At 43.3% G+C, this 15203-nt stretch overlaps 2 protein-coding genes and 1 long non-coding RNA gene across 3 annotated transcripts in view; 1 reads left to right on the top strand and 2 right to left on the bottom strand.

Annotated features, from left to right (window-relative positions):
- The window catches only part of ETV7 (ETS variant transcription factor 7), a 20212-nt gene extending 13988 nt beyond the window's left edge, over positions 1–6224 (bottom strand). Inside the window, exons 1-2 of the mRNA XM_039856131.1 lie at positions 5910–6224; positions 4265–4400 (exon numbers count right to left, since the gene is read on the bottom strand). Coding sequence (XP_039712065.1) covers positions 4265–4400; positions 5910–5915 — 142 coding nt within the window. The 5' untranslated portion in view covers positions 5916–6224. The remainder of the gene's footprint in view (positions 1–4264; positions 4401–5909) is intronic.
- LOC120597580 (uncharacterized) lies at positions 5038–15203 on the top strand. Its single transcript, XR_005651418.1, has 3 exons — positions 5038–5239; positions 14891–15039; positions 15128–15203. It is a non-coding gene; the product is annotated as an uncharacterized LOC120597580 (long non-coding RNA).
- PXT1 (peroxisomal testis enriched protein 1) overlaps positions 7794–15203 on the bottom strand; it is a 39487-nt gene continuing 32077 nt past the window's right edge. The window contains exon 4 of the mRNA XM_039856133.1: positions 7794–8847. Coding sequence (XP_039712067.1) covers positions 8743–8847 — 105 coding nt within the window. The 3' untranslated portion in view covers positions 7794–8742. The remainder of the gene's footprint in view (positions 8848–15203) is intronic.

The following is a 15203-nucleotide window of genomic DNA, read 5'->3' as shown; positions in this document are numbered from 1 at the left end:
GGAGGGGTCTTTTCCATTTGCACAAAGATGCATATGGCCTAGCCCAGGCCCTGAGTTTAGAGGGGGAGGCTCTTTGTCCTCAAATTGTTAGTTCTAGGATCTCCCACCTGTTTGCTATTTGCCATATTCCCTTTCATTGTCAGGTGATGACACCACTGTCAATACTCACAGCTTCCAGAAACTTCATTTCTCCCCACTCCACCCTGCCTCTCTCTTTTACACCTGCCTCTCTCTAACTTATTGCTCCTAATATGCCATGATCTAGGGCAGCATTTCTCAAACCATTCTGACCTCAACCCACAGTAAAAAATATGTTTTATGTCATGACCCTCCTCCCGACACACACACATATATATCACCAAAACAAAATTCATGAAATCACCTTTACTATTTATGATGTACTCTGATAAACGCTATTTCATTTTGTAAAAATACCTATCTTGACCCACAAAATTGACTCACCTCCTTAGTGAGTTTTGACCAGCACTTTGAGAATCAATGTTAGGATTTGGCTGCATGAAATGAGGTCCTCAAATGCATTTCCAGCAGCAGCAGCACCTGGGAGCTTATTAGAGCTGTGGAATCTCAGGCCCCACCCCAGGCCTACGGAAGCAGAATCTGCATTTCCACAAGCTCCCAGGAGATTCATGAGCACATTAAAATTGGAAAATCCCTGGTTTAGAATACCAGGAAGGCACAGTTGGTATCTATTAGAATAAGTACCCAGGACTCCCTTCTAAGTGAAGGATGTGAACTTTAGCAGGAGCACGAAAACTCTGTTGTAGCTCTCTTAGGACCCTTTGTCCTTATTTATACTGCCAGAGAGTTGCAGCAAGGTACCACCCCTCTGCCTGTGACATCTGAAAATCTAAGGTGATACTAGATATCTCTTCCTGAGGCTTAGTCACAACTAGGAGCTTTGAAAGTCAATGTCGAAACACAAAAATATCTCCATCCCTCTACATCCAACAATGGGAAGTTCACAGAGCTTTTCCTCCAGGAATAAGCTCCTAGAAAACGAAGAGACTCGGGACCAGGAACTAAAAGCCTGGGTTGAGGTTCCAGCATCACAGATGACTCTTGCTCTCAAGCAGTCTCAGTTTCCCTGTCAGTGAATGAGGCTGTGCTGGTCATCATCTCTAAATTGCCTCCTCTCAAAATTCCCCCAAGTTGTCCCTTGAGGTGACATCATCTCCTCCTAGACTCATCCCCCTGTGGCCTCAGCCTGGGTCCTGCAAGTGGTCATAGGGCCTGCACTGCCTCCATAGCTTCCAACTCACCCTGGCCTCAGGCAGACCCTCCGGGCCACAGGCCAGGGGAAGAGGGTGTGAATTCTCTTTCACTCTCCACTTCCAGAGGGACACGTGGTCGTGAGTCTCCTTTTGTGAGTGGGGGACACTCTGTGAAGCTCTTGTGGATCAGGCCCCTCCACCCTAGACCTCCTCCTGTCACTAGACATCACAATCGTCCTCGTCCTCGGAGTGGACTTTCCACTGCTCTACTGCATATCTTTGTCAGGCAAATAAACACAAAGTGAGCTCTACAGGGAACTAGCTTGTGTGCTCCACTTGGCACTGACTCACAAAGCTAAACCAGATTTGTTTTGTTTGTTCACCTTCCTGCTGAGGCAAATCAGCCCTGATGACTGGAAAGGAAGCTGGAGGTAGAGGAGGGAATGGGGTGAGTGACTGGGAACAAATGTCAGAGAGATGTCCAGCAATAGAAACCCAACTTCTAGAAATGTAAGAGTTGGGGCTGACATCACCCCAGCCATCTGAAAGGTTAAACCTTCCTTAGGTGTCAGCAGTTTGCTTATTTGGGATGTTGTTGACAGGAAAATGAGTCATTTAGTATACCCTATCTTTTAAGACTGTTAGATATTCACTAAGGGCCAGAACTATGTTGTCTGAATATTTTCAGAAGTAAATGTGAGTCATGGAATCTAAGAAGAGAAGCTGTTGGTGCCCTGCCCATGGCCCTTGGCTCTCCACCTCCACAGTCTGACGGCAGCCAAATGCCAAATGCTGCCCCTGACTCTGAGCCTGAATCAGCCAGTGAACAGGGCTACTTGGACAGCTGGGGAGTGCATGCTCCTGGAAGCAGCCCTTGCCCCTTCAGGATGGGACTCGAGTGAATAAAAACCCAGCTTCCTTACCCCTGGGTTGGGATAACTCAGAACATGCTCTCACTGTCCCCCGGAGGTCCACCATTGAGATTGAGCTCCACTTGCCCACAGGGCTGACTGGCCCAAGAGAACACTCTTTTGAATTCCTTCTCTTCTCTGTGGAGAAGTATTTTAGGGTCTGCTTCTGGAGAAATCTAACCCACGGCAGTAGGACTAGTACCTCTGGAGCTCTAAATATATCATAATGATCCTGTATTCTTGTGTAACCAGAGAACAGACTGACTCAATGAGGAGCGGGGGTGGGATTGGGGGGAATTCCTGTTACTAGAAATGTGCAGGAATTTAGTGAGTTAGATGATGACTACCTTGAAGGGTCCCACTGGCAGGGGCTTCAAAAAATAAAAAGGCTCGCATAACTATATTTGCCAAGACGGCGACTAAACTTTCTAAATCCCCTGTTCTCCTCCTGTACTCTCTCACCCAGTAAACTTGAGCTAGACATCCGGAAGAAGGGAAGAAGGGAAGGGACTGCAGGTTACTTGACAGTAGGTCAGAACAAATCTCTTGGACCTGTTTCCTTATTCGGAACATGAGGGAGTTACCTGAGGCGGCATCTACGGTCTCCACCAGCTTTGACATTCTAGGACTTGGTGAGCCGGTTGTGGGAGTGGTCTCTGTATATGAGGGAGGTAATGGGGGACAATCCAGAGGGCCCTGTGGGACCTGCAGAAAAGCCCCTCCCTCTCTGAGGCTCGCTGTTCTCAGTTGCCATGAGGGGACTGGATTAAATGACCTCTAAGGTCATTCTCAGCAGCAACACTCTGGGTCTTCAGGTCTGTCCCCAAGGTCCTGTTTTCCTCATCACCACAGTTTGGGCCGGGAATGGAACCCAAATCCTACCCTCTATGTAACGGTTGCCAAATATCTCCTTGGAGCACCCCTGAGTCCCAAGCTACCAGTCAGTGTTGGCATTTGGCCAGAATGGAACAACAGAGGTTCCTTACAGAGCTCCCCGCCCTTCTCCTCAAAACATACTGCCACTTCCTTCTAGCACTGCTCTGAGGCACAGGGCCACCTCCACACTCTGGAGTTCTCTCTTGTCCTTTTGTCCATGTTTCAGTCCCCACCTTCCCTTTAACCACGAAAAGATAAGCTCTGTTCCCAATTAAGAGAATGCCGGGCAGTGGACAGCAAGAGCAGTTGGGGGCAGCGGGGTCTTCCCAAGGCCTGCAAGTCATACCCCCACATTGTGCTCAGTCTTGTCAATAAGCAGATTGTGGCCAGGAAATCTGGAGGGTGTGAAATCAGCAAAGCAGTGTTCCAGCCACTGGGCCAGCCAAGCAGGAAGTGGCCTGAATACTTTACAATCCAGGTCAATTGTGCCTTCCCACAGCTGCCCCAAGACTCCACTCAAGATCGAAGATCCTATAGGCCATCGGCTAGCTGCCTATCCCATGATTTCCACAGCTGAGGAAGTGCATTTTAAAATCTCTTAGATTGTTAGCAGGGTTTAGCCTTAGCATGGAGAGCCTGTGTGATCTTCATCATATCACTTAGCTCTTCTACCTCTCAGATTTGTCATTTGAAACATAGGCATAAAGATATTAATCTACAGCCTGCTCCATGGTTATGAGTTTCCTCAGGCTAGAGTATTACTTGGAAAAAGGAAATGAAAAGACATGGCCAATATATTTCCTGTGGTTACCTTTGGGTGAATTTGATTGTTCTACATATATTCATCTTATGCTTCTCTGTCATTTCCCAATTTTTGACAATAAGCACATGCTACGCTTGTAACAATAAAATTTAAACATAATTATTTAAAAGAGGGTTCTGCATGCATACATCTGTTCACTGTTTAGCCTCATCTGGCTTCCTCACTGGAAACATCCCCAACTCTTTGTCTTTAGGCTGGAAGGGATCCAATCGTTCATCTGACTCCAACCCTCGTCCTACCAATGAGGAGACTGCCGCCCTCACACTCGGCCTACCTCCTCTGACTTCCCACCAAGGAACAGTTAAAGAAAAGTCAGCAAAGAAATAGATAATGGAGAGATGTTGATTCCTTAGAGAAGAAGAGTTTATGCATCACATTTATATCCTTTAAAAAAATCAGCCTTTCTCCTCTCTTCTACTCACGGAGTCTTCCTGGCAGCTTGCAGATTCCCCCCTCACCCAGCAGGTCCACTCGAGCTTCCCATCTGGCTTGGGCTTGGGTCCCTGGGGGTGGCGTGGCTGCTGTGAGGCTCACAGGAGAACCAGCCAATGCTACCTCCTAGAGAAAGAAAAAGCCAAGACAGTCAAAAATCAGCATCTTGATCAAGGCTCGTTCATCCTCAAATGTATCAAGAATTTCAGTCAAAAAGAAAGAGCATCCGTCTCCACATTTGCCTTAGAGATGGGAACCTTATATGTCTTCAGCTTGATTAACATCATGTACACAGTGGACACTTGATAAATTTCATCTTTCCAATTCAAGCTTTTCATGTATATGCCTAACCCCACCAGAAGGATCCTCAGGCTCCCCTACCAAGACTTGACTTGTAAGCTGGAAATCTAAGGACCTAGGAACACTCACTGGAACCTTAGTGAGAGGACACAGGGAACCTGAAGAGTCAGGATAAAAAGACCTTAAATCAGAAATAATAAATTAACAAGTAAATGCTCTTTTCCAAAGAGAAAAGGAGCGGATAAATTTATGAACCCCAAAAACCCACAAAGGGATGTCCGTATCTTTACAATTTTATAATCAGCCTAGCCCAGAGGTGACTTGACTCATCCATCAGAATGAGGGGATGAAAAAAATGACAGGATTTTGTAGAAACAAGGGATTCTCGGGGCTCACACCCAGCCACGGGCTGCCACACAGTGAAAAGTAAAAGTGAAACCAGTTCCAGCAAGAGTTATTTTTTCACTCTAGGATCTCTAAGAGCACTACATTCATCTCTTGGTGTCTGAGGAAGGCTGTCTTCAGTAAAAGACTGTGACTCTGAAGCCAGAGAACTACAGAAACCTTGGCCACTGCAGAAGATTCAACACCTTTTGGGGTAGCTCCCACTTCGTTTCTGGCCAACTGGCCCCCAGCTCCCTGCCCCAGTTAGGGCTGTTTCCCAGGTAACCCAGCCTCAGAGGCTGCCACTTGGCAGTGGGGCTTGCCAAGCTGGAGTAGGGGCTCAAAGCCAAGGACTTGCCTAGGACTTCCAGGAAGCTCCTTCTCTACTCTTCCACCCTCTTCCATGCAAGAGCAAAGGGGAATTCCAGGGCTGCTGAGAGTTAGAGCTGAGTTTCAACATGAAGGCCAGGGAGAGGTCTGATAAAATACAAATATGGATATGGATCTTGGAGAGATGGGAGTGGGGAAAGGCCTCGGCAGTGGGAGGGGGGGCCCAGCTCTGGGGACAGTTCTGAAGTTCCCACGGAAATATGGCAAATGGAGAGGGACCGCTAAGAGGAGGGGTGGGGGGAAGGCCTGCCTAGCCGTGTGTGCCAGCTGTGAAGTGTGCAGGAACTCCCAGAGACCACATCTGGCTGATGTAGAGTGAAGAGGAGGGAAGGAGGAGTAGTACATAACAGAGGAGTTTCAGAAAGAGAGTGAGGGGCTGGGGGTGAGTGAGATGAAGGAGAGTGAGCGGCCGTGAGGGGATGGATGGTGAGGACTGGGAATGTGTTGGCAAGTGAGATTCCAGCCAGGTTTAAAAATGAGTATGGGAAATGAGGTGGTGGATAGGGGTGGAGGGCAGGTAGCTCCGCATCCGCGCTGCGTGGTTCGGCTCCAGGCTCTTACCTGCATTACAGGTGGAAATGAGGGAGCCACCGGGCTGTCGGTCGTGAGCGCTCCAAAGCCTGCTCGCTGGGCCCTAGGCCTGCGTTCTGAGACCCTCCTTTCCCAAACCCCTAGCGTGGCCCGGAGAACTGGAACATCTCTTGGGAGGAAATCTCTTTGAGAAGCTCCGGGTAGTGTGCGCTCGGGTTCCTGGGCGAGCAGGCGCGCAGGGAGCTTCAGTAATCGCTATCCTTCCGGGAAACGAAAACGAAAGAGCGGGATCCGGCTTCCACTCCCTCCCCGGCGGGCTCGGGGGAGGGCAGGGGACGGCCCCTGAGGGAGGCGAGCCCCGGGACGCTGTGGCTTGGCCTAGAGGCGTCAGTCCTGCTTGCATCCTCCCACCGGTGGACAGCTCTCGGGCAGCCTGTCCGCGGGCTCCATAGGGAATGAAGTGGGATTCTGTGGGATGTGGGGAGCCGAGGAAATTCCTGTACCTGGGCTCGGGACAACGACAAACCAACTTCGTGTCGCCTTTGTGCTTCTCCTCAGAAGGATGGGAGAGGGCTGCCCATGCTGCCTGCCTGGATCTGGTCCCTCTCCCCTTAGGGGTGGGTGACCTTCCTAGGCTCCACCGCCTGGGGCCCGAGGGCCACTGTCAGAGCTGGCGTGGTGCTCCTCCTGACCCAAGCACTCAGCGGATCCCCACCGGCACTTTTTCCCAGGCCTCTGGCTGCCCCTGGCCAGGTGCCCACCCGCACATCACCCATGTGCGCCTGCCTCAGCTCCTCGTATCTGGAGGAGAAAACGAGGAAGGTTGCAAGCAGAAAAGCAACCAACATACACACCAAAGAAAAGGAGGGAAGAAGACTTAATAACCCTCTGCTGAAATCTGAGGGTGCAGACGTTGTTATAAAGAAGGCATAGCACTGATATATCATGAGCTACCTCTTAGAAACCAGTAAGAACAAGACCAGAAATCAGACAGAAAAATAAGCAAAGGGTATGAATAGAGAGTCTGTATAAAACAAAATGCTCAGTGGGCCCTGAACATAGAAAAAGATGCTCAGACTCTTATATCATTATAAAAGATATGCAAATTAAAGTTATTCTGATATCGTTTTCCACCCATTAATTTAACAAAAAAAAAAAATCAAAAGTTTAATAACGTAATCTGCTGGAAAGGTTGAGAGGAACAGGCACTTCACTGGATGTGTAAAGTGGTACAACCCCATGGAGGGCAGTATGGCATCATCTAGAAAAGTCAGAAATTCATTTACCCTTCACTCAGCAATCTCACCAAAGGAAATTTATTCAACAAAAATACCTGCGCATATACCAAATGTACTACATGGTTATTCATTTCAGCACGGCTTATAATACCCAGGCATCCATCCGTTCAAAGGGGTTGATTAAATAAATTATCCATTTAACAGAATTCTGTGCTTCATCTGACAGAGCTCTCTGTGGACCATGGCAAGCTCTCCAAGAAGCAATCTAGCAGGGCAGTTGAGAACCTGGGACAGCCTGTCTGGCTTGGAATACCAGCTATGTCACTTACTGCGTGCCCTTGAGCAAGTTCGTAAATCTCTTTACTGCCCTGCTCTTCGAACTACTGCCTCAGTTTCCTTAACAAAAAAATAGAAAGAATAACAATACCTGTTTTATAAAGTTGTTATAAAGAGTGAGTTCACATCTGTAAAACAACTAGAACAGTGCCTGACCACCATGTTAAGCAAAATAAAATAAAGGTAAGGAACAGTGTGTATCACATGCTATCTTTTGTATGTAAGTAAATATATATATATATATATATATATGTGTATATATATATGTATGTATGTATGTATGTATGTATTTGTACAAAGACACTCCGCAAAGATGAGTAACAAACAAACAACTGGAATTCAATATAGAAAATAAGAGCAAGGGTTTATATTGCAAACCTTTTTATATCATTTTGATTTTTGAACCATATGAATAAATATCTATTCAAAAGAATAAAAAAAAAGAAATGAAAGAAAGAAGTTTAAGAATATATTCCGTGCCAGCAAACTAAATCTTAGGTGATGACAGAACTAAATAGGTGTTGCCTGAGACAGACTAAAAAAACTGAGGACATTTCCCCTTGGAAGGACAAAGGCAATGCTACATATGATCTAAGTCTATACAATGACAAACCCATATGAGCAGGAATAAGTACAATCCCTACTTCACAAAAGAAATATGCACAGGTGTTTTTATGCTCAATAAAATAACAGTATTTCATTTTTAATTATTAATTTTTTAAAATAACACTTTTTCTACAAAGAATTCAAAATGCAGATGCAGAACTTATAATTTATAACAACAAACTTTCTTAATACCTGTAATACTTCTAAAGGCGGGGAAAGAGAAAATATGAGGTCAACAGAAAGGAAGGAAAATAATGGGGCACTGCGGATCTGGACATGGGCAATAATAGTGGGGCCAATAGGTCGCTGGAGGTACCCAGGGAAGGGCCCAGGAGAAAGTGGCCATTTCGGTGACCTCCGGTTTGAGGACAAGGTTCAGTTTAACTCATGGAAAGAAATGCTCAAGGTTTCCCTACAGGGAGCACTGGGACCACACACAGTGCCTCCTGGGTTCCTAAGTACACCTTGGGCTCTACCAGGAGGCAATCGCAGACGTTCATAGCCGGTTCCTCTGAAGAGAATAATGGTCAGTGAGTCCGCAGTTCTGCAACTAACCAGGTAAAAACGAACAGTGACGGGTAAAAAGAGAGGGAGATGAAAAGTGTCTTCTTCCTATCTGTCCAGGTGGGATTCGTGTTTTTCAGAGGGCAGAAGGAAAACAGAACTTGACATTTACATTCTTTTTACATCAAATGGTTATTCCAGAGAAAGCGCAGCAGCACATGAACTCCTCCAAAGAAAACTAAGACAAAATGAGCCAGTGCATCTCTGCCTTCCTGTTGAAGATCCTGTTGAGAGAGAGAGAGAGATTTTTTAAGGCAATAGAATATTCCAAAGTTAGAAATTCAATATTAATAGTAATTCAATCAATATCACAAGCTTCTTGGGCTGCATTATAAACTATGAGCTGAAGGAGAGCATTTTGATCTGTTCTGTAATGTACACATCCTCCACGCTACCGTGAAAAGTTTTCTTCTGGACATGTTTTCCGTCTTAACCATCAGCAAATGGGGGCTCTCTTTTCAGGGCTGATAATCTCTTCCTCTGGCTTTCCAGAGCACTTTCTTAGTCCTCTCAGAGGCAAGGAAGTTTGCTTTGGGGTTGGAAGAATTGGTAAGTCTTGGATGGATGAAGAGGGCGGTGAATATGAGCAAAGTTGGAAGTGACAAAGAGCACGGCAGGTTTGAGGAGCTGTAAGTAAACACCACTGTTCATGTGGGAACATCAGAAGGAGGCTGTGGGTCAGATACAAATGGCCCCTCCTTCAGCGGTCTAATCTCAGCACAGCAGCCTCAGTTGACTGCTGAAATGTGGCTCCTCTGCTCAGTGGTCTCCAGTGGCTCAGCCTCACTCACTCTAAAGTCTTTAACAGTGACCTCAAGGCCCTAACAAATCTACTTCCCACCCACCTCTCTGACCCTATCTTCTACTACTTCTCTGTTACTCGGCTTCTTCCATACTGGCCTCCTCACTATTCTTCAAACATGCCTGCCTCCACTTGCTCTCTCCCAGATATCCACAAGTTCCTCCCACACCATATCAAGGTTTGCTCAGAAGTCACAGTCTCAGTGAAGCCTTCCCTTAACTCTTCTACTTAAAATTGCACATCCTCAACACTCCTTATTCCTTTCCTTGCTTTATTTTTCTTCAAAATATTTATTACTGTCTGATAAACTACTTTCTTTTCTTTCTTTCTTTCTCTTTCTTCCTTCCTTCCTTCCTTCCTTCCTTCCTTCCTTCCTTCCTTCCTTCCTATTCCTTCCTTTCTTTCTTTTTCTCTCTTTCCTTCCTTCCTTCCTTCCTTCTATCCTTCTTTCTTTCTTTTTCTTTCTTTCTTTTTCTTTCATTTGTTATTTGTTTCCCTTTTAAAAAATGAGACCAGAGAGTTTTGTCACTTTTGATCACTGCCTGAAACAGAGCCTGACACACAGTAAGTACTCAATAAATATTAGTTGAATGAATGAATGAAAGATAAATCATTAGCAGCAGGTTACGGAATTTAGACTTTGTAACTGGGAATCACTAAAGGATTTTTTCCCTTTTGTAATTGATATCAGGAAAATTGAATGAATTTTATTCCAGCAAGGCAGACAAGAAAATGTATAGAGCACTGAGTCAGATGCTCATATATTTAAATTCCAGTTTTGTCACTTAGTTGCTGAATGACCTTAGATAGGTTGCCAAATCTCTCTGAACCTTGACTGCTTTTCCTGAAATACCTATATCGCTAATTGATAGTGTTAGTAGGAGAATTAAGTGAAAAATGTAAGAGTATTTTCAAAGAGTACCTGGAGGAAATTGTTTAATAAATATTAGTTTCCCTCCCCTCTTTCTAACGAACTAAGAAATTTCCTATCCGATACTGTATCAATCAGGGTCTCAGAGAAAACAGATGGTACACTCAAATTAGGATAATTCAGGGAGCGTTAATTTAAGAGACGATCTACAAAGGGGAGGAGGGGACCGCAGGGGTGGTGCAATACCCAGGGCTGGTAACAGCAGAGTTATTGCCACTCCTAGTCCTATAGGGATGGGGGGCAATTTCTAGAACCCAGAAGGAAAGAGTCCTTCCTGTAGAGCAAAATTTCAAAGACACATTTAAGATCCTAAAAGCGATGGAAAGATTATTTTAAAACACACTTTATATCTAGAAAAATTACATGCTCTGGATTAAAAAATAAAAGGCCAGGTCCTTGAATCAAAACCCTATATAACTTAATAGCAAAATAGGAGATGTTATTTTGAGCATCAAGGCCTATTTGAAAACACAGAACGATTGCTTAAATGAAAAGAACAAGAAAGCAAGATATGTGACAGCTCAAGACAATCAATTCAGCAGATGAAAATAAAACTTGGTGAGCTCCTGGCTAGGTCGTTCTAAGAGAAAGAATAAAAGTTTCTTCAAATATATCAAAAGCAAGAAGTGATCTGGAGAATCAGTGTGACCACTTGATTAAACAGAGTACAAAAGGTGAATAAATGATGACTATATATAAAAGAAATGGACCAGGCCAGATTTGAAATTCTGTTAAAGTTGTTTGATTTAAGCCTTGAAACAGCAGAGTAAAGCCTTCAGCATTTTAGAGCCAAACTTAGAAAAAATTTTTAAAATTATTTTCAAAATGTGCTGTGGTCTATTTAAAAGTGTTCTAAAATGCTATTTTGTGGTACAGCACAAGATAACTTTAAAAGTCCAGGTCAAAGCCCGTTTTATAAAATGCTGCCAGAAAAGCTAGGGCATGCAAAAGAATAGACATATAGATCAATGGAATAGAATTGAGAGTCCAGAAATAAATCCTGACATTTACAGTCAATTGATTTTCGACAAGGATACTAAGGCCGTTCAAAAGGGAAAGAATAGTCTTTTCAACAAATGGTGCTCAGACAACTGGATACACTCACATGCAAAAGATTGAAGATGGACTTTTAACTCACGCCACATAAAAAATTTAACTCCAAATGAATCAAGGACCTAAATTTAAGAGCTAAAACTACAAATCTCCTAGAAGGAACATAGCTGTAAATCTTCATGATTTTGGATTAGGCAATGGTTTCTCAGATATGATACCAAAAGTGCTAGCAACAACAACAAAAAAATAGATAAACTGAATATCAAAATTAAAAACTTTTGTGCTTCAAAGAATATCATCTAGAAAGTGAAAAGACAACCTATAGAATGAGAGAAAATATTTGCAAATAATATACTGATAAGGAACTTTTATCTAAAATATATAAAGAACTCCTACAACTCAATAATAAAAGACAAATAACCCAATTTTTTAAATGGGGAAAGGATCTGAATAAACATTTCTCCAAAGAGATATATTAATGACCTATAAGCACATGAAAAGATGTACAACATTAGCCATCAGGGAAATGCAAATTAACACCACAATGAGATGCCACTTCAAACCCAGTAGGCTGGCTACAGTCAAAAAGACAGTAAATAACGAATGTTGACAAGGATGTGGAGAAACTGGAACTTTTCTCTACAGTTCCAGTACAACTGGAGAAACTTGTACAACGCTGGTGGGTCACAAGTAAAGTGGTGTAGCCACTTTGGAAAACAGTCTGTATGTTCCTCAAAAAGTTAAACGTAGAGTTCTCATATGACACAGCAATTCCACACCCAGGAATATACCCAAAAGAACTGAAAGCACATTTCTACAAAAAAACATGTACACACATGTTCATAGTATCGTTATTCATAATAGCCAAAAAGTGAAAACAACCCAAATGCCCATCATTTCATTTTGCAAAATGAATAAACAAACAAATGTAACATACACATACAATGGAAAAAAAATACTCAGAAAAAAAAAAAAAGAAGAAGAACTGACATGTGAGACAACATGGATGAACCTTGAAAAAAACATTATGCTAAGTGAAAGAAGCCAGACAAAAAAGGCCACATATTATGTTATTCCATTCACATGAAATGTCCAGAATAAGCAAATCCATAGAGATGGAAAGTGTCAATATTTTTAGCTGCAGAGGTAAATTTAAGACTTGTAAGTAAATTATAATTTGAAAGGTAAAGAAAAGAAAGAAAAAGAGGCAAAATGAAAAAGAAGGTTACACAGCGCAGTGACCTCTTGATTGGGTAGAGGCAAACAAAAAATAGGTGGTTGTGATTTGTCCTATTCTGGTCCTCCTTTTCAGAGAAAGATATTAGAAGGACCCATGAGTATTCAGAGTTAGCTGATTGAGAAGCAGAAAAGTTAAACTAAGGACTTTCTTGGAATTCATAAAATACAGTCATAGGTGAAAACTTTCCTACAGAAGAAACTGTAGTATAAAAGGGAAAATGATAAATATCATGAGTATGCTGTAGAAAACAATACATAGTAAAGAGGTGTTCAACTCCAAAAATTAAAAAGACAAAGATAAAAAAATATATTAACTTTTAGATAAATAGATAACATTTATTGATCATTTTCTGTGGGTCAGGCTCTGTTCTAAGTGACTGACATAGATTGTCTCATTTAATTTTCACAACAACCATATAAGGTAGGTACTATTTATTAATCTCCACATTACAAATGAGACCCAGGGAGGTTAAGTAACTTGCCCAACGTCACATAGTAAATAGTGCTGAGTCAGATTTTGGATCCAGTATTGGGACTCTAAAACCAATGCATTTAACCCCATACACCACAGCTGAGTATTCAGTGAGTCCATATGTGTCTCTTCTATGTATGTTAAGCTTCCAGTGTAGTAGTTAGATATGGTCCATTGAGGCCAGAGGATAAAGCTTTCAGGTGAGGTCTTCTCTAAAAGTGGTCCTATACAGAAAAATTTATAGAGGCAGGAAGGCAGGCACTCCCACTTTTCTCTGGGCCTCTGGCTCTTCGGTCCAGATGTCAAAGAGAACAGATGGCTAAAGGTGGCTACTGAGAAAAAAGGGGGTCAATTAGTAAACAATACTGTAGTGATGTGTGCGTTTTGGAACCAGTGGACATGGGTTCAAGTCCCAAATCTGCAACTGACCAGCTGTGAAAAGTGGGACAAGTTACTTGACTTCTCTAAGTCATCAATTTCCCCATTTGACAAGTGAGAATAGTAATAGTCCCAACTTCAGTGGTGGTTGTAAGAATTAAATAAAACAATACAAGTGAAACACTTAGCATGGCTCCTGGCAAATAGCAAGCCCTCAATAAGTGCTAGTTATTATTACATAGCTTGCTCCCATAAAAACCTTGCTCCCAGCCCAACTCCATTTAGAAGATATACATAAACTATATCTTCTAAATGGAGTTGGGCTGGGAGCAAGGTTGTTATCAATCCTGCAAGCCCAGAAAGAAAGCAAAACTTTATAATCCAAATTCTTATCTTGAGTTTCAATGTCTCCTCTGAACTCTAGACTGGTTTTTACAACTACTACCCAGCTTCACAACTTCTCAATCTGTATGCCTAACAAGAACTTCAGACTTACATGTCCCAAACAGAACTCTGTATTTTCCCCCAAATGTGTTCTTCCCAGCTTTCTCCATCTCAGTAAATGGCACTATCATCCATTCGGATGCTCAGGTCAAAACACTGAAGTAATACATTCTTTTTCTCTCACTCCTCACATCCAATCCATCAGCCAGTCCTGAAAGCTCTACTTTCAAAATTCATCCTCAGTCTGATCATTTCTTATCACCTCCACTGCTGGGACACTGGTCCCAGCCTTTGGGGGTCTCCTCTGCCCCTCTGGCTCCTGTATACAGCCTACTCTCTGCACCACAGCCAGTCTCCATTCTGAATGTAAAACAGCTCATGACACTCTCCTGCTCTTCCTCTCCAGAAGCTTCCCTTATACTTAGCGTAAAACCCAAACATCTACCCCCGCCTCTGAGACTGAGGCCAACACCACTCCACTCCAGCCATTCTGGCCTCCTTGCTGTTCCTTAAGCCTGTTCCTGTCCCAAGGGCTTTGTATTCGCTATTCTATCTAGAAAACTTTTCCCCCAGGTATTCCCAAGCCTCTCTCTCTCATTTACAGTCTCTGCTCAAATATCACCTCCCCAGAGAGGCCTTCCCTGACTGCCCATCCAAAGTCACTTCCCATCACTCAGTATCTTCTAATTCGGCTCTGAGTCAGCATCCTGTCTGACTAGACTACTTAATCGGTTCGTCTGCTTTACTGTCTGTCTCCCTCCTGGATTATGAGTTCCGGGACAGTAAGCTTATGTTCTGTCCTGCTCTCTGCTTTAGCTACCACTGCCTGGAACTAAGCCTGGCATACCATAGACACTCAATAAATATTTATTTGAAGGAAATTGGTCTACCAAATGTTTTACTTGATAGTTGGTATTTATTTTGCCTTTGTTTCCTTCTTGTTTTTAGTAGTGTTGTTGTTGGGGCCTTCCATTTGTGTTTTGTCTTGGGAAATGATTTATTTGAGGGACAGCCTGCGTATTGTCCACATTTGGATCAAATCCTGAAGTCAGTGTGGTGGCGGCAGCAGTGATGGACAAGAAGTCATCACATAACAGGTGAATTTAAGGGCAAGAAGCTGGGTCCTCAGGGGCAGCCACCCCTCCTATTACATGTTGATCATTCTCTCTCTGTTGCTGACTATAGGTTGTTCCTGAGGAAAACTAAGTTGGCTGTGGATCTCATCATCCCTAAGATTTCAAACTGTAATCATAATTCCTTC

The sequence above is a fragment of the Pteropus medius genome, unplaced genomic scaffold (assembly GCF_902729225.1).
Source record: "Pteropus medius unplaced genomic scaffold, Ma_sr-lr_union100, whole genome shotgun sequence".
Taxonomy (NCBI): Eukaryota; Metazoa; Chordata; class Mammalia; order Chiroptera; family Pteropodidae; genus Pteropus; species Pteropus medius.
This window is presented reverse-complemented; position numbering and strand designations above follow the sequence as displayed.